Genomic DNA, 23,418 nt, shown 5'->3' with positions numbered 1-23,418 from the left:
TCTGTAATGTAAACTGACACTTCAGTTTAAATTCATTTATCATCAGATAATGGTTTATTGGTTTTTAACCTCCAGAGCACCGCTGGTGTTTCCCTCTAATGAAGGACTTTTTCACCTGGGACATCAGCTGAAAGAGCTTAACTGTGATTTAATGACTGTAGAGAAAGGCTTTGTCTCCCTCTAGTGGTCAGATGGTGACATTTCAGTCATTTCTGACCTCATTTAAACTTCTTTTCAAAGCAAAATCTTGCTGCTCATGAAGGGGAACTGAGTTTTATTCAACTTTTCCGGCTTTGGTTTGTTTGGTAAAAGCAGTCATTCCAAAGAAAGACATTTATTCCACATCCATAGTCAACAACAAACAAATAATTTGTAATTTACAGTCATATGTTGCATTTACAGAAATTTTTAAAAGAAGATACAAAGGTTTTCTATTGAAAGAGTAAATGAGTTCCTGCACAGAACTTAATAATTTAGGTTCAAGCTTGATTTTCATCTTTTATTCCATTAAAATTAAGAACTACAGTCATTGTTATATCAACTCTTGCCCTATGCAGGCCTCTGGACGTGCATTTACTGGAAAAAAGCCAAATAAAAAAAGGTTTGAATGCTTTTATTCACTTCAGATTATGCAATCCACTCTAAGTTCCCATTAAAGACATATTATTGGCAGTTTTTTCCAGTTTATGCAAGTTTACAATCCATCCAAAGCCCACGTATTCATGTTTTTTAGCACCTCAGACTTTATTTGTTCCACCCACATGCATTTCCCAGAACAGTACCGTGCTCTTGATTGTGAATATATTGATTGGTGAATAAATTACCAGTGACACAGCTCTCACATGCTGGCAGACACAGCTCTGAACTTCAACAGCTTGTGGGGAACGCAGCCACGTGTGAAGAATGGCGGCAATAAAACATCTAACCTTCATCGACTCGTACGCTCACACAAAGAGGAGTCCATATTCTATTATTTTTTTTGGTGATGATGCTACTCCTCTAAAAGAAAGGGGGGCTGTTTCTGTCCATCTTGTGTTTTATGAGAAGCACACAGGGCCGATGTCCAGGCCAAACTCCTGATCAGCCTTTCCAACATCCATGGGGGCCAAGTCCACGATGGGCAGCCTGGCCGCAGTTTGAGTCCTGTACTCAATCACAGTCTTGCCCCACGCTCCGTTTGATTTCTGAGGGAGAAGGAAGACAGACGAGTCAGTAGAATTGTCTTTTAGTTGCTTTTCGTCAAAACTAGGTATTCTGCAGAGGCAGAAAAGTACAAGTTAAGAGCAGATACCTGAAAACTCTTCTTAAGTGTAGTTTGTTACTTCCCACCCCTTCTATAGTGACTTACCGAGCAGCCGTCCTCGATGACGGTGTATCGGAGGCGGTTGGGTCCCTGCGCTCTCAGCTCCTGGCCGTTGGAGCCTTTGAGAACCAGAGCTTTCTTCAGGTTGCTGCTCTTGTCGTCTTTGTAAGCCACGCTGTTCCTGCAGTGGTAGGTGACGTTCTGGTGCGACTCTTTGGACAAAAGCTGCAGCAGCTTCAGCTGAACCGCCACGGCGTTCGGCTGCTCCTCACTGTTTCCATAGCGGAGCTGAAATTACAAAACAATTTGACATGATTACACCCAGGAAATGCTGGATTTCAAAGATTTTGTTATATATTATTATATAACTTAATAATTTATATTATGTCAAATTTACAGAAATGTTTATTAATGTGCACTGTCCCTATAACTTTAAATTTTCTTCATAACAAAATGAAATAAGATCATTTAATCTAATATTAGTCCTGATCAGAGTTTAGCAAAAAGTTTAAAATGAAAAAAATAATCTCAATGTAGGAAATCCAAGTTTGGTGACAAACTGAAATTAAAGGTTGAAGTTGATGGTCACTTAGCCAAATTAAAAATAAATTAATAGATTAAAAGTAAATTTGTATGCACAAAAAATAAAATCACTGTAGCAGATAAAAGGTTAACCAAACATTATAGTGTTCACTACCTAGGTAGAAAGTTTTTTTGCTAGCTAGCTAAAAAGTAAAAACAAATAAACAACAAAAAAGTGTTTAATAAAAAGTTAGATTGTTAACTTTTGAGCTACTTCTCAGCCAGCTAAAAAGGCAGCTGTTGAAAAAAATTGGTACAACAGAATAAAATTTTAATCTAGGTTTAGAGGAAAAACTAAACTAAGGTTTAAAGAGAGATTTAAATTTAATCTGTATTCATTTTAAGTCAGTTTGGTGCAACGTAATTTAAATTTTAAAAATTCATCCTCGTTGGTGATTTTAAAGCTTCCACAAAATACATGTGTCTTGGTTTCTTACTCTGGTTCCACTGTTCATGTCTCCAAACCAGACAGGTTTGTTGACAGTGGGAGTGGATTTCGTCCACCAGGCTTTGCGGGGAATGTTGGCTGGATTGGCGGAGACGCAGGTTTCACCACTTTCCATATTACAGAAGACCTTGATGGCGTCCTTTGTGCTTCCTTGATTTGGATCAATCCAGTACTCACCTGGATCAAAAGTACAAACAAAATGACTGAACAGACTTGGCTACCTACTGTCTGTGGTACTGGTCTAAAATAAGTGAAAATAATGTACAAAGAGGAAAACCAGGCCTCTCACCGCTCTGTTTCTGAGGGTAGCACTGCTTGATGTCCTGGCAGGTTTTTGCAGGGTTCATCTTGCTGCCGTCTGGACTGCGGAGGTTCTGCAGATGCCCGCTGAGGGTCTTCAGAGTGGCGTGGACTCCGGTGTCCGCACGCAGGATGGCCTCGTTCTTATTGGGAAGGGCTTCATCTTTGTTGAACTCTGGAGGTGGAGGAGGATCAGCAGCCGCGTCGTCGACGAACTCCACAGCGTCTGGCACAACGCCTTTCACGTCGTAATCGTAAGAGGGAACGAAGAGGTCTTCCACGGCTGCGGTGGGAGGTCCTGGAGGTCCTGGTGGGCCGGGCGGTCCAGGTTCACCTTGTGGACCCTGACAAAGACAAGATAAACATGAAATATAGAAAAGAAAGCAAATAGAAAAGACAATTCCTCTGTGAATCGTTCAGTGCACACGACATACTTAGACAAGACGAAAAAACGGAAAAGACGTGACAATACTAAAAAGACATAACAAGATGAAAAAGACAAAAGACAAAAAACTACAAAGATGAAAAAAACAACTATAAACAACGTAAGAGTAAAAGTAATCATCACCTGCTCCCCGAGCTCCCCGATGGTTCCTCTGCTTCCAGGAGGTCCCATTGGTCCAGGATGACCGATGTTTCCTTCCTTTCCTGGAGGACCCGACACTCCTGGAGGACCCTGCACAGTAAAACAGTGAGACATTAACACCATAAAAGAAGACAGAGCTGCATATTTACCTGCACCAAGGTTATGTTTTGTTTTTTGGCGTTACTATGGAAAAACTACGGGCCCGATTTTCATGAAACTTGGTGGAAGGATGTATAATGAGCCAAGGAAAACCCCATTAAAATTTGATCTGAATCATGGGACAGATACTTAAATTATTTCTCACGTTTTTTAATATTGCTAGACAGGGCGTTTGGCTTTGGTGGAGGTCTGTGCTCTGTCAGTACGGCTTTTTTTTTTATGATTTCCATTTCCTGTGATGATCCTGCTCATGAAAGCAGCAGATAAATTCCACTGCATGGTGGCATCATACACTTACCCTCGGTCCAGCTGGTCCAACAATACCTATAGCTCCTGGCTCTCCTGTGGCGCCCTGAAATAGAAAAGACAGACATTTGTTGATGCGTATGCTAAAAACCATCAGTAATAGCAACATACAGTACGTGGACTGTGTAAAACATGGACGTAGTCTCTGTGATGTCACTCATTGGTTTCTCATCTTGGCAGTGCCTGACTTGACTAAAACTCAGCTAACCCCAAACTGGGCAAAGACTGAAGCATGGGTGGAGCTGAGGTGGTCGAATGAAACGGCTACCTCGTAACTAGCCATCTGTGATGGTACCCACCTTTCACTCAAAGCTGGTCCGCCATTAATCATACAGAACTTTGAGCCTAAATATGACTTAAAGAGGCGAGTTATGCATAAATTCACCGCCGTACAGCCGAGATTAGCTAAAGAGCCTGAAACTGTTTTTGTACGAGGCGGTGAACGTGTTTATTTCTGTTGTTATTTGATCATTTAAATATGGGGTCTATGGGGATTGACTCACTTTCAGAGCCAGCCTCAAGTGGCCATTCAAGGAAGTGCAGGTTATGTTTTTGTTGTTGGTACAGGCATTTTTCTCCACACAGAAATTCAAATCATACCTACATTTTATATCAATTATTTAACATTAGAAATAGTAATATCTGGTGTATCTAAAGAACTGAAAATATTTGAAGTTGCCTAAATTATACACATTTTTCTTACAGTTGTTCCTGGCAGACCGTGGAGTCCAGTGAAACCTCTGTGTCCTTTCTGACCCCTCTCTCCTTGGTCTCCAGCTGCTCCTTTCTCTCCCTGTGGTCCTTGAGGGCCCTAAAATTAGACACAGGGTGACAATTCAACACGTCATGAGAAAATAAGCATCAGTTTATTTGAAGTGTTGATTTTAAATTGTTGGTTTGTTTTTGAAGAACAGTACGGTGAAATAATGGCATTTCATGCTTACCACTTTCCCCCGTACTCCAGCTGCTCCTGGGGGTCCCGCGGGGCCTCTGGCACCCTAAAGTCAAAACAAGCAAAGAGACATAGCATGATAGTTGATATTTGACTGACAGATAAAGTATGTTTAAATTAGTGTAGTGTCTGTTAAACTCACGTTTTCACCTATTTGTCCTGGACCTCCCGTCAGTCCCACAGGACCCTCAGTACCTGAAGACCCCATAACACCTGGCAAACCCTCTGGACCGGGATTACCCCTGTCTCCCTGGAAGCACATGCACAGATCAGTGGTTAGTACACGCAGCTGAAATCATGGCACATCCAGTTCATCACTCGGAAATAGAAAACACACATCTTACCCTTTCTCCAATGAGACCATCCTTACCAGGAGACCCCTCTGCTCCAGCGATACCCTGAAATAACACAGATAGTAACATGATAAACCCACGACAAACAGCATGACAAACTTCCCTTTTAAAGATCCGAGGAAGAAAGAATAATGGATAAAATCATTAGCAAAACACTTAAAATAAAAGGTGTATAATGACTGAGGTGGACAGGACAAACCTCGGGGCCGGCGTCTCCTCTTGGCCCGGTGGCTCCGGGTAAACCGACTCCACCAGCAGGTCCTGAGCTGCCCTGAGTTCCAGGAGCTCCGGGTTTTCCTGGTGGACCCTTAGAGATAAATAAATCCAAAGTTTAGATAATTACGCAACCAAGTTTTAACAGTTGACCAGCTCAGTGTTTTCAACATCACATATTAAGACATAAGGAATACATACAGCAGGACCTGGCAGTCCCAGCATGCCTCTCTCTCCTCTGACTCCAGGCTGACCCACGACGCCTCTCTGTCCTGCGGTACCAGCAGGTCCTGGAGGCCCATCAGGCCCCTGACAGAGAAACACAACACAAGTGAAACATCACAGGATTTACTTGTGTGCGGCTGCTTCAGTGACCTCCTCCCTGCGTCTTACCGGAGGACCGTCCTCTCCAGCGTCTCCCTTCTCTCCGGGGCTTCCCGCTGGACCTGGGGGTCCCCGCTCTCCTTGACGTCCTGTAGCTCCGGGCTCTCCGTGAATGCCAGGAGCGCCAGCCTTTCCTGGAGCACCAATGGGCCCATCTGCTCCAACAGCACCCTGAAACACAAACATACGATTTCTTCTCAATCTAATTTATAGAAATACAAACGTGACTTAACAAATCCACTGCAGGTAAGAGTCTTTTTTTAGGTTGTTTTAATCAACTTTATAGTTTAAACAATAGACATAAACTTGCTGTCAGAGAGTTTTAACTCAAACTCATCAACTAAAACATAAATTATTGTTTTTTTAGGTTGTTCATGTGGCAGTTCATGAAATAACAGGATTGATTGTCTATGTAAACTACTTTCATGCTTTCTCATTCAGCAGCTGTATTTCATAATTTTAGCCAAAGGATTTATCAACATTAATGCTGATATTAAATACTGAAGCTGGAAGGTGATTAAAGTTTTATAATGTAGCTAACTGACTCACAATAGAGCCTGCTGGTCCAATTCCTCCAGGCAACCCAGGAAAACCAGGAGCACCCTGTAGGAAGAAAACACGTCCATTAAGATTTATCCTAATGATGATAATGCTTGTTATTGCATTTTTCAAAGCACTTTAGCTCACCGTTTGACCCTGTGTTCCTCTGCCTCCTTTCAATCCAGTCACACCAACTGGTCCCTAGAAAGTAACAGTTTATTTTGTCAATAGAAACTACAACAAAAGATATCTGTATTTTCATGAAGAAAAGGAGTCCAAAACTAAATCTTTAAAAGTGACGAAATGTATTGCGTGGCTCCTTTAAACAATGAAATAAAAGTTCCTCGACACAGAAAACACCACAGAGAAACTTACATAAAAGTGGCAAAAAGAAGTAAAAAACAATATAATTTTAAGAATAAATAAAAACATCGATAATAAATAAAAACAGTTAAATTTTAGGGTGTCTTCATCAGCTTAAACTGAAACACCTGGAAGTAAAACGTGATACTATGTTGGAAAAATGCAGAACCACCATCACTGAGAATCTAGAAAAAGCTTGTGCCCTAAACATTACAAGAAATATTGTAAAAAATGCAGGTTTTTGTTTTTTTTAAATCTCTAGAAGCTTCACAGAAACCATTTATAAGCTTCTCTGTGTGTTTCAGATGTGTACCTGTGTTCCTGGTTTCCCAGCCATCCCCTGTGGTCCAGGTGCTCCTCCTTCTCCCTTCAGGCCTGGCTCACCTGTTTCACCTTTGACACCAGGCTGACCATCAGGACCCTGGAAACAAAGAGCAGCTTAGTCGGTTTTCAATCATGCCTTTATCGGCCTCTTCACGGCTACTGTTATAAATCTCACTTACACCGGGTCCTTGGAAACCAGCAGCACCAATTGGACCAGGATCACCAGTAGAACCCTGGTAATATCATCAAACACACAAACACACACATTATCAAGAAGAAAAGGAAGCACGGCCATTAAAGGAAAAACTAAATTCTCAATATAATGTAGTAAAATACAGTATTCTACTGACAGGAGTTCCTCTTGTGCCTCGGCGTCCTGTAGGTCCTGGTGGGCCCGTTTCACCCTGAAATAAAGAAACAGTCACATCTTAAAAGTTCAGAAAACATAGTAAAGACTTTCTTAATGTGTAAGTTTTTAAAGAGTTATCTGTAGGTTCGTGGTCATATCCAGTAGAGATGTTCCAATATCATTTTTTTGTACCTGATAACGGGTTGATGCGCACCAAAATTTTGGTGTTTTAAAATTTCCAGAAGCTTCGCAAACATCAATTTGAAGCTGGGCAGCTAACAATATGCTAACAACAACAAAAAATGGATAAATAACTTAAGAAGACATCAGTGTTGGATTTATCATTTTGGATTTATTCTACCACATAAAAAAAAAACAGCTCAATTTCAGTCAAATATTGGAAATATTGTGTAATTGATAGTGTTTTTTTTTTCAGAATTTCGATAATTAAGAGTATTACATGGATATGACCAATCACATGTCCAACTTTAAAATCCATGCTACAATTTGTGTTTTTCAGTTTACCTTCTCTCCGTTGGGTCCACTGGAACCAGCAGGTCCAACAGGACCAGGAAGACCCTTTTAATAAAACAAAAAAATATATTAGAATATCACATTAGACAGAATAAAAATTACTTTTAAGATGGTCAGACATTCATGGATCAAAAGTGAATATGTTGACAATCTTAGTGCCATCACAGGAAATATTTCGGCACAAACGTCTCTGAGAAATCTGCTGTTTATGTTGAGACGACTCACCCGTGCACCGTCGGCTCCGGCTTTACCCTCGAGTCCTTTCTCTCCAACAGAGCCCTGTTAGAAGAAAAAACAAATCCAAAGTTCAAAAATGGAACAGGGAATGACGCAAAATGGTGATGACAAACTGACAGAGAAACACACAAGGAACTAATTTAATTAAACTTAATTAGGCGGCAGAAGAAGCTAAAGGGAATTCAAATGGGCAGGAAAAAACAAAGAAAACATGACAGAGGGACATGTGAGAGAAGGATCTGGTATCTCCGTCTCTTTGCAGATGATCTTCTTTAACTTACTGCGTCTCCTTTCGGGCCTGAGGGTCCTGGTATTCCCCTCTCCCCGGGCATCCCCTGAAGACCTGGACCTCCTGGCTCTCCGACAGAACCTGCTGGACCAGGGTTACCCTAAAAGGCACAGAGAAGCATCACAGTAAAACTTACTGTAAACAAGATGTACATGCGACAAATTAAAATAAGATGAAGGGTTTCGGTTCTTCAAGCGTCGGTGTACCTTTGGTCCATCTGGTCCGTGTCCACCTGGACCTCCTTTAGGTCCCTGCAGCCCATTGGGTCCAATTTCACCTCTCTCTCCTGGGGGGCCTCTTTCTCCCTGCAAAGACAACCAAGATGAGTCCTTATCGCACTGAATAACCTGTTACCTAAATGTGAACAGAATTTCTTCCAATCTTCTATTATTTTGGTGATTTAAATAAAGTCTCAGGGTCTCTGGGAACAACTGCATTAATGGACTGAACACACAACTTTCTGGTGCTATGCTGCCCCCTGTTGTTTTGGAGTATGAATTTGAGAGGTGGCCAATTCTTACATATAGCTCCTTTAAACACTGATAGAAATGACTGAAAACTGGTTGTGGAAACTGAAAAGCAACACCTTTAATCAGGAGTGAGGACAATAATTAGCGGCACAAAAGGACATACCCTTGGACCTGTAGTTCCACCAGCTCCAGCCTCTCCAGCAAGACCCTGGAAAAAACAAACACTTTTTAGTGTAATATGATAATAATAATAATATATAACTTTTAGCACTACATGTAATCTCTTTAATTATAATAAATGTGTTATTTTGTCATACCTCAGCTCCTGGTTTTCCTGACTCTCCAGGTGGGCCTGGCAGTCCGGGCAAACCCTAAAAAGCACCAAACCATTTTTATTTCATGTCATAATAAGGCCACTTTAAAATATCCCGTTTGATCTAGAAAGAAATAAGTTTTTATTTTTTTATTACTGAACTATGGCTATTTCACATGGAGCTACAAACACCAAATTATTTTCTCAGGAGGGCAAATTCATCACCTGCCCTACTCTGCCCCCGATTGTTTAGAACAGCTTGGGAAGAATTATGGGATGCGGCGTACCTGGAAACCGTTCAGTCCTTGTGGTCCCTGCTCTCCTCTCTTTCCTGCAGGACCCTAAATGAGACCAAATCGAATATAACGTGATCTACACATTTACATTATCAAACCATTAATGATGATGATGATGTTAGATGCTTACAGCTGGGCCTGCAGCACCGGCAGCACCTTCCTCTCCATCTTTTCCATTCACTCCCTAGAGGACAGACACATTATCTATCAGTACATTAAGAATTGACGTATAAATGTATGATTTAGTTTATGAATAGTGAGAATAACTTGCCCTTTGACCAGGAGGTCCAGGGCTGCCAGCCTCTCCAATCTTCCCAGCATCACCCTAAAATCAACAGAAACAAAACCACAGAAGTTACCATCTCTTGTGTCAGAAATTACTGTCTGTACTGTGTTTTTCAGTTTTGGTGCATCAGAAATATGATGATGATGAAATTGTGACAGTAGTAGATATTTTTCTTTGCAGAGGCTCAAGTTAGAGGACAAAGTGGTTTCTCCATCTCTTTGCAGCAATTGGTGACAAATGGCATCTCAGTTTTTTTTTTTGCTGATGATCTAATTGTATTCTGTAGCCTAAAGTGATAAATGTAGTAAAAAAGAGTCACACTGACAGCGAAGCCCTTCGGTCCCGGCAGGCCCATCTGTCCAGCTGCCCCGCGGTTTCCAGTAGAACCAGCTGGGCCTGGTTTGCCATCTTCTCCTGCCAAGCCCTGGAAAGGCCAAGATAAATATTAACACATGCTGTCTATCATACACACTGTACTCTAGGTGTACAGCGTAGAGAAAGAGTGTTACAAATAAACAAAACTGCGTACCATAGGTCCTTGTTTTCCCTCTGCTCCTTGGGCACCAATAAGTCCTGTCAGACCCTGCGACAAAAGACAGAAAATAAGAGGCAGTTTGGCTCATTTAGCTCTGCAGTGAGCACCACTTGACTTGACAGACACGACGAAAATGAGCAAAGAGTAAGAAATAAACCCTGTGCAGTAATACAATTATGTCTGAATTACTTTAAAACAAATGACCATATCAGATGTTTAGCTGTGTGTGCTTTACCCGAGCTCCAGTTAAACCTGGCTCTCCGTTACGTCCTGGATCTCCAGGTAAACCTTTGGCGCCGAGCGACCCTGGAACTCCTCTCTCACCCTGGGCTCCCTGTCAGGCCAAACATCAAATGTTAGAAAGCAGAGAAACAAATGTGGTAAGGGGTGATAATGATCAGTAGTGGGTCAATAGTCATGGTCTAAAATTCTGTCATTATCTGTAGTCTGAACTCACCTTTTGTCCTGGTAAACCATCTGCACCTGGGAAACCTCTGTTTCCTGGAGCTCCCTGTAGAACAAATGAAGGATTCTGCTCTCAAGACTGTTTTCAGAGAGGAGTTTTCTCTTTCCAATAAAATTTCACAAACCCATGAGATCGTGAAACTTAAAATATCATAAAAATATACATGTTTAAGCTGAAGTAAAGGTTGACTCACTGTCTCTCCTGGAGGTCCTGGTGGTCCGATGGATCCAGCATCACCACGGGGTCCACGCTTTCCGTCCTCTCCCATTGGGCCCAACGGACCTGGAGCTCCATGGTCGCCCTGACATGACCCAGCAATCAATAATCAATCCAACACCAAAATAACATTAAAAACTTTTAGGGGGGGATTTTCAGCTTACTCTCTCTCCCTTGATTCCAGCTTCTCCTTTGAATCCAGGAACTCCAACGTCACCCTGTAACAGATTGAATAACCCCGAGGTCAAAACATTTAAGGTCCCAGACACACGTCTTTAAGACAGAGACAGAGTCACACTACAGGGCTTGAGCTCGTACCACTTGGCCCTTTGGTCCGGGTGCTCCTGTAGTTCCTTGGGGGCCGGGGGGACCGGGTGGTCCCAAAGATCCTGCTGGTCCCAGAACACCTGCTAGACCCTGTGAAGGAGGGGGCGCAATTATAGATTTAATTTAAAAAAAAAAAAAATCACTAGATTAGATTAGATTCTCTTTTGAACATGCTAAAAAAAAGAAATCTAAAAATAAATTTCATAAACTTAAAAATAAAATATAAAACTTAACCTACAAGAAAATAAAAAATAAAATATATCAAACAAAATTAAAATACACATAATTACTGACAGCTATATTAGATTGGATTTTATTTTGAACATGTAAAAAATATTTTAAATAATAATAATAAAAAAAATATCAGAATATAAAAGGCAAAAATAAGTAAGTATAAAAATATAATGAAAGGTAAAATATAAAATGTATTAAACATTGGAATATCATTGGATTTTCTGAACATGTAAAAAATAGTAAAATACTAAAATTTTAAAATTTAAAAATAAAAAAATAAAATCTATAAAAAATATATTAAGGTTAAAATAAAAAATAAGTACAAATATTAGCTATAAAATTATATATACAGATAATAAATGTAAATATAAAAAATAAAATATTATTACTGACACCCAAAGTTTTTAGAATTAACTAAAACTAAACTAAATAGTAAAACTAGATGTGAAGAAAACATTTTAGTTAACTGAAATAAAAATAAAAACTAAACTTCAGAAAAAAACAATAACTAAACAATATTGAAATAAAATAAAGACATTCCTTTGGCTTTCGTCAACTGAGTCACCTGCCTTCATAAAGTGTTGTGTTTCTGTCATAATACAAATTCTGAACTTATAATGGTTCTGTTGACAACAGATTGACAGATGAAGATGTGCTGAGCGTTACAACAGTTCCTCGCTGTCTGAAACTTGTGCAGTGACACTTACAGCCTGACCGCGGGGGCCTGGAGCTCCATCAGACCCTTCAGCACCCTGTTCAAAAACAAAAAGATTAAGTAATGATTCATCCAACAGAACGTGCTCAGAACGTGCTCCAAAAACAAATAGAAATAAAACACAGAGGTATGAAAGTGTCACACACCTGCTGTCCTGTTGGTCCAGGTGGTCCGACACGACCTGCTTCTCCTCTGGGTCCCTGCCGTCCTTGACTTCCTCTGACTCCTGTCGGTCCTGCTTCACCCTGCATCAAGGCAAATTCAAGAACTTTTTAAAATGACAGTAGAAGTAAGGGTTCCACAAGGGTTCTTCCTGAAGGGCTGAAACATTTGCTTCTGGTTCTTTGTTAAACTAAGAGTTCCATTAAGAACCTGTTTTTGGACGAAAGAGTTCTTCAAGGATTGTTAAAATGCTTGAAGAACTCTTTCATCAAGGGTTTGTCAAGAGTTCTTCACCATAATATAAAAGGGTCCTTGGTAGAACCCCCTGGATGGATTCAAGATGAAACCCCTGGAATATAAAAGGTAGAACTCCATGGGTAGGTTCTAGTTAAAACACATGGAATATACAAGGGTGCTTGGAAGAACCTCCTGGGTAGATTCTCGATAAAACCCTTGGAACACAAAAAGTAGAACCCCCTGGGTGGGTTCTAGATTAAACCTTGGAATATAAAAGGGTTGTCGGTGGAACTCCCTGGGTGGGTTCTAGATAAAACCCTTGGAATATATAAAGGTTCTCGATAAAATCCTTGGAACAAGAATATATAAGGATTTTTAGTAGACCCCCTTTGGACTGGTTGTTGTTAGTAGATGGAAAGGTTCCAGATAGAACCCCCAGAGAACCACCAGAGCCCTTGTGTGAACCCTCACACCATAGAATGGTTTTCTGTAGAACCTTTCATAGGGGGATCTGGGTGAAACATTTCACTGTAGAGTTCTCTGAAATGGCTCCAAGTGGAACCTTTACAAAAGGAACTCTACCAGGAACCAAAAAGGGTTCCCCTACAGAAACAAGCCAAAGCACCCTTTATGGTTCTAGTTAACACCGTTGAGTGTAGCACTGATGGTTTTTTTTTTTTTTTGCTGTATTTACACAAAAAGAACAAAACTCAACAAACATGTTTGGGAGAAAAATAATTTTCAGTTTTGTTTGAATTTAAGAGCTCAGTAATTTGGGGACATTTTAAGATGCTGTTCCTTACAATTACAAACTTTCTAAATCTTTAATTTAATGCCAAAACTACCGTAAATGACACAAAACTGAGAAGGATCTCACCTTCATTCCTGGGCCACCAGGAAAACCTGGCACTCCGAGGATTCCCATCGGACCCTATGGTTAAAGAAAATATTGTCTGAGTGATTTCTTACTGTAGAACTTCAACATTTTGGGAAATATGCATCTTGCAGAGAGAGAGAGCCAAAATGTTGAACTGTTCCTTTAAAGTATATTCATGCAGTAGGTGTGAGTTCTTACCAGAGGACCTGGTTTTCCAACATGGCCGGCTGCACCACGTTTTCCCTGTGAGAAGAGAAAGAGAACATCTCAGCCCTGAAACATCGTTTTACATTTGCTGCACTTTTCCCAAATAAATAAATTTTTATTTTTCTTACCACAGGTCCGGTCGGTCCGGCTCGGCCTCGTTCTCCCTGCATGCCGGCCGGTCCCTGAAAGAGAAGACGGGCTCAGTATCTGCCTGACAGACTCTGTATGAAATGTTCTGCTGATCTGTTTGCTGCTTACCAGAGGACCTGGAGCTCCCATCGCACCAGGAGTACCAGACGCACCCTGAAGAACACAAACAGATCCTTTATTTAGGTAGAAGTACAAACACCACACTGTGAAAATATTCTGTTAAAAGTAAGCAAGTATAACCAGCAAAATGTCATTAAAGTTTCAAAAGTAAAAGTACTGAATGCAGAAAAAATGTCTCGACTATTCTGTATGATATCATTAGATTATTGTGACTCTCTCTTGTGCTCTTCACTTGTTTTGTAGGCATAAAATGGTATTTGTAAAATAAATAATAACTAAATTAACTATTTGTAGTGGACTGAAAAGGACAAAAACTACACTGTAGTGAATTTTAATGGAGTAAAAGCAAAAATACTCAAGTAAAGTACAAGTACCTCAAATTTGTACTCAAGTACAGTAGCTGTAAATGTTCCTTCATTCATTGTAAAAACAAACAGCTAGAATGGCCTGATATCCATCATTAGGCCTGATTTTATTTGATATTATAAAGTGTAATATAACTATATTTGATGTGTATTAGTTTTTTTGATTGTTATGATTTATTATTTAACTAAATGCACATCGTTGCTGTACACACAGAACAGACGAGGTTCCTCTAACTCAGTGGTTGAACGTAATAAAAACGTGAAGTCGATATTTTGCCTTAAAATGTCTTCACAAAAAACACTGTTTTCTCGTTTTTTTGTCTGAAAAGTTAATTTTTTGATGCAACCAACATTCAAACAACTTTTCTAAACAACACTGGTGGGGACAGAGTTTGTCTCGCCTGAGTTTTCTGAGCCTGGTGACTAGTCCCATATTGAATAAACATTTGTGATGTGGTTCCCAGGTTAATAATCTATCTATAATATATTAATAATACAGGGAATCGTCCACTTTGAGAACAAAACGATCATTCTTACCTTGAGTCCGACTGCTCCAGACTCGCCTCTTGGCCCAACAAGACCAGCATGTCCCTGTCGGACAAATTCACAAACACTTCATGATGTTTCCTGCATGAAAGCATGAAAGAGTGAGGACTTTTTTTTTTTTTTTTTTTATCAGCAGGACTCACCTTGTGACCTTTCAGTCCTGGATGACCTGGAAGTCCTGGGAATCCTCTGGCACCCTGCAAATGACACAAATCATAAATTCACCGTGAAATCCCAGCATGCACCAGTTCCACGATGGTTCTGGCAAATTTCCCTCGCTCCTCTCTACCTGAATGGATGCTATAAAACTCTTCAACCTGTTCCTGTTGACCGTGGAGGTTCCTGCTGCAGTGTCAGCTATGAACCACTAGATGGCAGTCTCAACACTTGTATCTGGTTATTCTGTATTTTCTGAGTTTTCACATGAGATTTGCACCTTCTTATCTAAATTCTGTTGGTTGTTGGCTGTCATAGCTGAAAGGTTTGTGTCATTTATGCCAAAAAATGTGACTGTAAGTCATAATGAGTGTTTTCTGTTCAATCTAATTTAACATTTATATTAAAAATTGAGTGTATTCAGAATTAAATGAGTTCTGTCTGTTTGATTGAAATTAATGGAAGACATTGAGAGATGTTTACCGCAGATCCTGGAAATCCTGGTTCTCCTGTAGCACCTGGAGGTCCAGATTCTCCCTGAGCAAAAAAACAGCGAAATAATGATTCTTAAAAACTGATGATTAAGTGACAGAATGAAAGTCAGTGATGAGGATGATGATAGCAATCATATACTTAAGGAGACATAATCAGTAAGACCATTCAATCCAGTTATTGCTATGTTAATGCCATAATAATAATAATAATATATATATTATATGTTTGATATAATATAAGAATTATATATGATATATGTATGAAATGTATGAAATACATCCATTTAAATTCTTTTAAATCAAAGACTGTAGACAGAAGGCAGTTTATATGAGAATTATGAAACATTTTTATCATAGAAAATACTGGAAACAATATTCTTACAAATATTTATCACTTTTTGAAAACAAAGTAAGTTGTTACGGACTGAAATTACATAATAAGTGTATTTTGTGTGCTGCAAAATGCATCATATTATATTTATCATCCTAATAAATAAAATGACTGAACCAAAACTTTAGGTGTCAAAAATGTAGTGAAGTAAAAACCACAATATTTGCCTCTGAACTGTCGTGGAGTAGCAGTATAAAGTAGAAAACTAACTCAATAAAATTGTATTTAAGTACAGTACTTGAGTACTTAGTTATAGAAATAATAACAGTATTTTATGTATTTGAGGTATGAGCTTGTATGTATGTTTGACTCACATCAGGTCCAGCTTTTCCTGGCGGCCCGTCGGGTCCTCGATGACCTGGTTCACCCTGTCAACAAACACAGAGAGGCGTCACAACTTTAATCATTATTATTACTATTATTATTCTGAGCAAGTCAATAAACACGATAATGTTTAAGTCCAGCTGTTTTCATCAGAGCTTAGAGGAAAATCAAACTCATGTCATTTATAGATATGAGTTAGCTGGTGATTGGCATGGTAACTCCCATAATGCAACAGTTCTGACTGAGGTTCTACACATTCTATTGCTTATTTATTATTTATCATTTATTTTTTTTTATCCCTGATTAAATCATGGTTTACTTTAAATTATGCAGCACAAAGTTCAAAGAGCTGGTTAACTTTGTGTGGATATTAGCATCAATATAAAGTATAAAATAAGACAGAAATGTTCTTACCATCAGTCCGGGGTCTCCAGCCTCTCCTGGAATTCCCTGACCACCACTTGGCCCCTGAACAGAGGTAAAAAATACGATAGTCATTTAGGAGATAAATATAGGCCTACTATATTTATGTTATCAATTAGTCAGCAAAATAATTATTCTTCCTAATTTTAAGCTACTAATTATGACACTTTTTGTTTTAGGGTTTAGGGTTACTATAAAATTGAAAATTGAAATTTGCAGTTTGTCGTCTTTGTTCAGAGGAGAAAACTCACTGCTTGTCCGGATGATCCTGGAGGTCCTCGTGGTCCTGGTTCACCCTGAAATAAACATTTCAGCAGCTGTGGTTGATATTGTGTATTATATCAAACTTTATAACGTTGCACATTTGAAAAATCTTTAATTTTGTAGTATTTTTTCTGCAGCGCTCACCCTTGTTCCTGATACCATCCCAGCCAGACTAGATTTCTCATTGAAACCTGAAGCCATCTGTGACACTAGGTGGCCCTAAAAGGATTTTAAAGAAGAAAGAAATGTTCAAATGGTTGTAGAGGAGCGGTTTAACTTCCTGCATATTTATTATTTTTACAGTGATGAAACAGTGCAACAGTTAATAGACTCACCCCAGGGGGGGAGGGAAGGCCTGGGGGTCCTGGCTCTCCTGGATTTCCTGGCACGCCGGGCTCACCGTCAAATCCTGCAGGCCCCGGAAATCCCTGCAGGGAGTGCGGTGAAATACGATTAAAGAGAGACAACACACTCTTCCTGTTCAAGTAATAATTCACTGACCGATCTGAAGACCGGTCAAAAAATAGGCTATCGGTTAAATGTAAAAAGTAGCATTTGTTGCTAGGTAACAGACATAAAAGTTGAGGATAGAATAAGACAAGCTCCTAAAGTTAGTTAGGGTTTGCTTCTGTAACACCAAATTGGAAAATATCTTTCACTCTTATATTTTAAGACTTAAAATAAGACATTTTTCTAATACGACTTACCCGTCTGCCTCTAAAGCCTCTTGGTCCAGTGGGTCCCTGAGCTCCTGGAGGACCCTGAACCACAAACACAAGCACAAAGGATACATGTTTTACACAAAAGATTTTCTGTATGCAACCATATATACTACAGTCTTCAGACTGCTGCTAAAAACTTTTATAAAAGTTATGAAAAATGATTACCATTCCAAAATAGGCTCCTCAGTTTTTGCACAGAATATTGCACATGCATTTTCTTTATTTTCCCAGGATGCAGTTTGGCAATCAATACTAGCATGTACTGCAGTTACTCTGGTGCCCTCTAGTGTCTAACTTGGTGCATAGATATTATTAGAAGGGAGGTCATTCTAAAACGCCTGCTGTCATCTCATTTAATGCATTTCTTTAACTCTATATTTCATACTAAATTCGATTACATGTTGACATATGTCAGAGTAAAAACAAAAACAGTAGAGACAGTAAAAAGTAGTAAAAACTCACTGCAGGTCCTGCATGTCCTGGAAGCCCCACCACCTGAGAGTAAAGAAAGAACAGAATTTGTTGTGTCTTTACAGACAAAATACACCAAAAATGCACATAATGTATAATCTGAAGCTGATATATATATATATATTAATAATTTTGTAATTACATGCACATTATACATATTTTGTGAGGTTACTTACATATGGGATATCTCCTGGTTCACCTTTCTGTCCCTATAAAGTAAACATATGAACAACTTGTTTTAATCTAAGGAACAACATTAGTTTTTAGATTTGTTTTAAATATTAGTGTCATGATAAATATTAATCAGAATATGTGAGAATTAATTGTGACTCACCTTGAAGCCCATGATTTCTTCAGGAGGGAGACACAAAAAAGTAATTAGTTGCTTCATTGATCATTTATCTTAAAAGATTATTAAACTGTTGATCTTTAAGAACTTAACACCCTATGTAAATCTTGTTAATGCTAACTTTTAATCACCATGTTTCCATCTGATTGTCAAAAAAGAAAAACTTTGATGCGTTTCCATCAACTGGTTTGGAGTGAATTAATCAGGCTGAGTAAAATGGTATTCCAAAAGAAGGTGGCGGTGTAGGAAATGTTAATTAACAGAGGAGAATTAGAAAAGGTCAGGAACCAGATACAAAACCAGGTAAATTTAAAAGAAGAGGGTGTGGTTACAGGTGAAACACAGTTGAAACACAGTTTTTCAGCCTGGCGACTCTTGAAAGCATAACATAACATAACATAACAAATAATGAATTACAGTAAGTTCATTGGTTAAATAAAGCCCAGGTTTGACAGAAGAACAAGTACTGGGATAAAAATCTTCCTTCCAAAAGTACAGGAAAACAAAAACAGATAGAGATAGATATGAACAGAGGAAACACATAAACTAAATACACAGGAAACTAATCTGGGTAGGTAAAACAAATCAGCGATCAAAAAAGGAGAAAAAAAGACAAAGACAGGAAGTAAAGATTATGAGCAGTTCCCTCTGTGGAAGGACAGTGGGGATAACAACACGCTCATCTCACCTATATGCATGCTGGCACTGGCAAAGGTGTCGCACACGGGGCAGCACTCCCCCTCAGGTGTGACGACCTTCTCGCAGTTTGACAGCAGCTCACACTGGACCTCATCGCAGATGGCCACGCCGTTGTCGCAGACGCACACGTGACAAGGCTCCGGTTTCCAGATGTCGTTGTGGTGGTAGAGCTCGCCATCGACTGTGCAGCTTTCTTTCTTCTCATCTACACCTGCGACAGACGACAGAAACAAGGAGACTTTGAAAGTAGCACGTACTGAGCTGTCAGCAATATGACACTATTAACCAAAGGTGGCAAAAGTCTACACATTCTTTACACAAAGTACAGATATTTAAGTATTTGTACTTTGTTACTTCCCACTTCTAGGGTTAACACCCTTACCTGTGTTGGGGTCTGTGCTGGGTGTCGATGTTGAAGCTGCAGTCAAGCACACAGGACAACACTCGCCCTCCGGGGTCACAGTTTTCTGACAGTCGCCGAGGTCCTCACACACTACGTCTTCACACACGGCGGTCCCTTTATCGCACACACAGATCTTACAGGGCTCCGGGTTCCACATATCATTGTTGGCGTAGACTTTTCCATTTTCTGTGCAGGTATCTTTGTGAAACAGAAGCAGAAGGAAATTAAATTGTGAGTTGGAAATTCACAGTTCAATAAATTAAAGGGATAGTTTGGATTTAGTTTTTTTTAAGTGGAGTTCTATGAGGTACTTATCCGACACACTCCCAGTGTGGAGAAGCAGCAGGTGTGCTAGTGTAGGAAGCTAAGCAATGTACTGCTGTGGACAGGGTCAGCAACAAAATGTATTTTAGACACCTAATAAAATCAATATCATTTTAAGTGTAAGCTATATTTAGATTATTTTCACAACTTAACTTTGCTGTCAGACATGTTTTATTGCTGACCCTGTCCACAGCAGTATATTTCTTAGCTTGCTGCACCAGCACTCCTGCTGCTTTCCCAAACTGGGGGTATGCTGACAGCCATCCACTGTAGATGCTATCAATAAGTACCTCATAGAACCCCACTTCAAATATCCACACTATCTCCTTTAATGTTGACCATTTAACCTGAAATCAAAGTCAGAATTTGAAGAAACTGAAGGAAAAGTTCATTATTTTGAATTTTCGCTTTCTTGCCAAGATTTATGAGAAGACTCACTCATGTCTGTATACGACATAAGTTACGAGGGAAGCTAATAAGCTAAAGATACAAAGTGCTAACTGACTTTTAACTAACTTTCTCTTTTTCTGTCTCCTGTGCTTAGATATACTATGTGTTAGGCTCATCTGTGTTGAAAAGAAAACCAAAGTTTTGAAGATGGATAAAAGATGTTGCTGCCTGTAAAAGCAACAAATAATCATTTATTTAAGTAAGCTAATGTTAGCAAAACACTAGCTAACTAGGTATGTAAATTACATCAACTGTCAGCAAACTAGCCATCTTGTATTTTGCTTCATATTTAGCATACAGATATTAGAGTGGTATTGGTCTTCTCATCTAACTCTCAGCAAAAAGGCAAATTTTCCAAAATGTTGAACTTTTTCTTTAAACACAAAATCTTACGGTGTATTTAAACATGCTAAACTTTCATGCCAGCAGTTGTTCTAAAAGAGCAAAAATGGTCCTGTTTTTAAAGCCCCGATGTGTAGATTTTTTTGTGATTTTAGCATCCTCCAAATCATTCTGATAACAAAATGGCAAAGGCCTTTTTAATACGACCACTGGGAGTCACCAAAGTCACAAATATTAAAATCCTGCACATAGAGGCTTTAAACAGTGCATCTTTCTGAATAGAGAAACAAGACATTAAAATTTTTATTTGAAATACTTAAAGCCTTAATTGGTGCTGAAATAGAAAGCAGCTCATAATAAGCACAAAAAACATTAAATATGGCAATTATCATCATCAAAAGTGCATATAAGGTGCAATGAACAACATGACATTGAACATGATGGAGGCAGCAGTTTCCCAGAGGAATACACCTTATCTGGTAAATAAGTCACTTGCTCAGCTTCCTTTTGTGTGGCAGTAAAATTGGTAGCAGCTCCACCAGTGTCCATTATTTATGCTAATTTACAGCTGAAATTGCTACCAGTGTTCTTGCTGTATAAAAGTTGGTTGAGAAGTGATCTTATCTGGCAAAAAGTCAATGTATTCCTTTTGCAACCTGACAATACAGTCAAAGGGAAACTCCAAACATAGTGTGGTAGAAATAAAAAGAACATTTCGATTTCAAAATGGCGTCTGAAGACGAGCGCTTCAGGCGTGACAAAGAGCACCAACAGTCCTGACGCAGATGGCAGGATTATCCGACTGCTGAAGTTGAAGTCAACCCAAACAACTGCATGAAAATAACCAGGATGCATCTGCAGAGTAGACAAATAAATGTGCAGGTTTACGTTCCAGTTTACCAGTTTCCTTGTCAGCCAAGCACACTGGGCAGCACTCGCCCTCTGGGATCTCTGTGGTCTTGCAGTCACCTACATCCTCACACACCACGTCCTCACAAAACATCGTCCCCATTTCACATATACAGACTTGACATGGCACTGGGTTCCATATCTGATTGTTGGAGTAGACTTTGCCATCCTCTGTACAGGAATCTTTATGGAAAAGAACAGCAACTGACATCAGTACCCAGGGTTGTTCTTTATCACCTGATTGATGGTCTAACAGATCATTATGGGCATGAGGACTGGATGTTTATAGGTCGTCTATCTCACCTCATTGCATGAATCTCTTTTAGCCCAAAGACTATGATCATAAGCATGTTGGCATCATCTTTCCTATGTTGTCAGGTTCCTATGATCCCAAGGTCTTATGTTCCCATGGTTCTACATTCCTGGGGTCCCTTGTGACCCAGTTCTGCATATGTGCTCTCCCAAGGTCCTATGTTCCTAAGGTCCTCTGTTTCCAAGGCCTTATGTTCCTGCACTCATATGTTCCTAAGGTCCTGTGTTCCCAAGGTCATATGTGCCCAGGGTAATGTGGTTCCAGGGTTCTATGTTCCCACAGTCCTATCTTATCAGGGTGCTATATGTTACCCTGTCTACATTTGTGCTCTGCCGTGGTCCTATGTTCTTGAGGTCCTATTTCCCCAAGGCCCTATGTTCCCAGAGTCCTGTGTTCCCAAGGTCCTACGCTCCGAAGGGTTTATGTTCCCAGAGTCCTATGTTCCCAAAGTTCTATGTTTGTATGGTCCTATTTTCTCAAGGTCCGGTGTTCCTCAGCTCTATCTAGAGCTCTATCGAGAACACCCTAGGAACATAGGACCCTGGAAACAGGTGCCAGCATGCTGCTGTGCCCAACAGCCCACACAGAGCTGTAAGGATGGCTGTTAGTCTTGTTTTTGATTGATCGATTTATTTATGAATTGATTGGTTGTACATCTAAACCATTTATGACCTTATAAATATTGCTAATCTATCTTAATTTCTCAAAAACATTGGGGTGATTTTGACGTCATCTTTATACGACTGGAACACTGGAATAAATCATGTTAACTGTATATAATAATGACTAAATTGTAGCACATGGTTCCTTTGGAGACCTTTCCTCATTTCAGGGCAGTTTAATCCCATAATGATGCATTGTAGCAATAATGATTTGTAAGTATTTTCAACATTCACAGCAGGTATTCAGTACATGATTTCAGTGAAAGCAACTTAAATGTGCAAAATATAGTACAACAACCTTGTCTTTAACAACGTCACCATAAAGCCAAAGAAATTAAAGAGACAACAACACAAGAAAATAATAAAATGAAACAAAAATCCTCAAGAAATGGATCGATATTAGCACAGTGAATAGACTAAAGGGTTGACTGGCATTAAGAAGAGAGTTGATTTCTTAATTTAAGTAAATTTAAAGAGTTAAGATTGAAAGACTGACACATAAATACTCCGATGGTGGATTTGTAAATGTGGATATTAATGGAATATACACACCCACATTTGAATCTTAAATATTTATTACCAGTTTTATCGTCCATGCTAGGAGGATGTGGTGCTGCAGTCGAGCACACAGGGCAACACTCGCCCTCGGGGACCTCGGTTGTGTTGCAGTCCCTTAGCTCTTCACACACCACTTCCTCACACACCACAGTCCCCGTGTCGCACACACAGATCCGACACGGCTCTGGGCTCCATATCTGATTGTAGGAGTAGGTCTTTCCATTTTCTGTGCAGGCAGCTTCATGAAACAGAACAGCAACTGACGTCAGTATTGTGGGGGATTCCCTTTAAGTTGGCAGTGATGGTGAAGTCTGTACATCATTATGGGGTTTTCAACTGTGAGACCAACTGAAAATTTCACATCTTCCTCAGCTATGTGGCACTCAGGCTGAGTTACACCAACAAGGATTTATTATAATT

The 23,418-nt window shown here is 39.6% G+C and overlaps 1 protein-coding gene across 1 annotated transcript in view; it reads right to left on the bottom strand.

Annotated features, from left to right (window-relative positions):
• Window positions 1-257: 257 nt before the first annotated feature.
• col5a2b (collagen, type V, alpha 2b) overlaps window positions 258-23,418 on the bottom strand; it is a 36,001-nt gene continuing 12,840 nt past the window's right edge. Inside the window, exons 2-55 of the mRNA XM_084714160.1 lie at window positions 19,420-19,638; window positions 19,027-19,248; window positions 18,324-18,340; window positions 18,166-18,198; window positions 17,981-18,013; window positions 17,504-17,608; window positions 17,132-17,224; window positions 16,941-17,015; window positions 16,784-16,828; window positions 16,524-16,577; window positions 16,100-16,153; window positions 15,384-15,437; window positions 14,888-14,941; window positions 14,736-14,789; window positions 13,822-13,866; window positions 13,692-13,745; window positions 13,555-13,599; window positions 13,357-13,410; window positions 12,227-12,325; window positions 12,073-12,117; window positions 11,123-11,221; window positions 10,969-11,022; window positions 10,782-10,889; window positions 10,580-10,633; window positions 10,358-10,456; window positions 10,117-10,170; window positions 9,913-10,011; window positions 9,573-9,626; window positions 9,432-9,485; window positions 9,293-9,346; window positions 9,010-9,063; window positions 8,856-8,900; window positions 8,429-8,527; window positions 8,215-8,322; window positions 7,922-7,975; window positions 7,688-7,741; window positions 7,164-7,217; window positions 6,993-7,046; window positions 6,803-6,910; window positions 6,274-6,327; window positions 6,136-6,189; window positions 5,596-5,757; window positions 5,404-5,511; window positions 5,189-5,296; window positions 4,981-5,034; window positions 4,779-4,886; window positions 4,629-4,682; window positions 4,388-4,495; window positions 3,677-3,730; window positions 3,202-3,309; window positions 2,623-2,977; window positions 2,323-2,510; window positions 1,349-1,591; window positions 258-1,184 (exon numbers count right to left, since the gene is read on the bottom strand). Coding sequence (XP_084570286.1) covers window positions 1,038-1,184; window positions 1,349-1,591; window positions 2,323-2,510; window positions 2,623-2,977; window positions 3,202-3,309; window positions 3,677-3,730; window positions 4,388-4,495; window positions 4,629-4,682; window positions 4,779-4,886; window positions 4,981-5,034; window positions 5,189-5,296; window positions 5,404-5,511; window positions 5,596-5,757; window positions 6,136-6,189; window positions 6,274-6,327; window positions 6,803-6,910; window positions 6,993-7,046; window positions 7,164-7,217; window positions 7,688-7,741; window positions 7,922-7,975; window positions 8,215-8,322; window positions 8,429-8,527; window positions 8,856-8,900; window positions 9,010-9,063; window positions 9,293-9,346; window positions 9,432-9,485; window positions 9,573-9,626; window positions 9,913-10,011; window positions 10,117-10,170; window positions 10,358-10,456; window positions 10,580-10,633; window positions 10,782-10,889; window positions 10,969-11,022; window positions 11,123-11,221; window positions 12,073-12,117; window positions 12,227-12,325; window positions 13,357-13,410; window positions 13,555-13,599; window positions 13,692-13,745; window positions 13,822-13,866; window positions 14,736-14,789; window positions 14,888-14,941; window positions 15,384-15,437; window positions 16,100-16,153; window positions 16,524-16,577; window positions 16,784-16,828; window positions 16,941-17,015; window positions 17,132-17,224; window positions 17,504-17,608; window positions 17,981-18,013; window positions 18,166-18,198; window positions 18,324-18,340; window positions 19,027-19,248; window positions 19,420-19,638 — 4,718 coding nt within the window. The 3' untranslated portion in view covers window positions 258-1,037. The remainder of the gene's footprint in view (window positions 1,185-1,348; window positions 1,592-2,322; window positions 2,511-2,622; window positions 2,978-3,201; window positions 3,310-3,676; window positions 3,731-4,387; window positions 4,496-4,628; window positions 4,683-4,778; window positions 4,887-4,980; window positions 5,035-5,188; window positions 5,297-5,403; window positions 5,512-5,595; window positions 5,758-6,135; window positions 6,190-6,273; window positions 6,328-6,802; window positions 6,911-6,992; window positions 7,047-7,163; window positions 7,218-7,687; window positions 7,742-7,921; window positions 7,976-8,214; window positions 8,323-8,428; window positions 8,528-8,855; window positions 8,901-9,009; window positions 9,064-9,292; window positions 9,347-9,431; window positions 9,486-9,572; window positions 9,627-9,912; window positions 10,012-10,116; window positions 10,171-10,357; window positions 10,457-10,579; window positions 10,634-10,781; window positions 10,890-10,968; window positions 11,023-11,122; window positions 11,222-12,072; window positions 12,118-12,226; window positions 12,326-13,356; window positions 13,411-13,554; window positions 13,600-13,691; window positions 13,746-13,821; window positions 13,867-14,735; window positions 14,790-14,887; window positions 14,942-15,383; window positions 15,438-16,099; window positions 16,154-16,523; window positions 16,578-16,783; window positions 16,829-16,940; window positions 17,016-17,131; window positions 17,225-17,503; window positions 17,609-17,980; window positions 18,014-18,165; window positions 18,199-18,323; window positions 18,341-19,026; window positions 19,249-19,419; window positions 19,639-23,418) is intronic.

Source organism: Lutjanus erythropterus, chromosome 24, assembly GCF_056507025.1.
Source record: "Lutjanus erythropterus isolate fLutEry1 chromosome 24, fLutEry1.hap2, whole genome shotgun sequence".
Lineage (NCBI taxonomy): Eukaryota > Metazoa > Chordata > Actinopteri > Lutjaniformes > Lutjanidae > Lutjanus > Lutjanus erythropterus.
The sequence above is the reverse complement of the archived record's forward strand: the minus strand, read 5'-3'. Positions and strand labels throughout refer to the sequence as shown.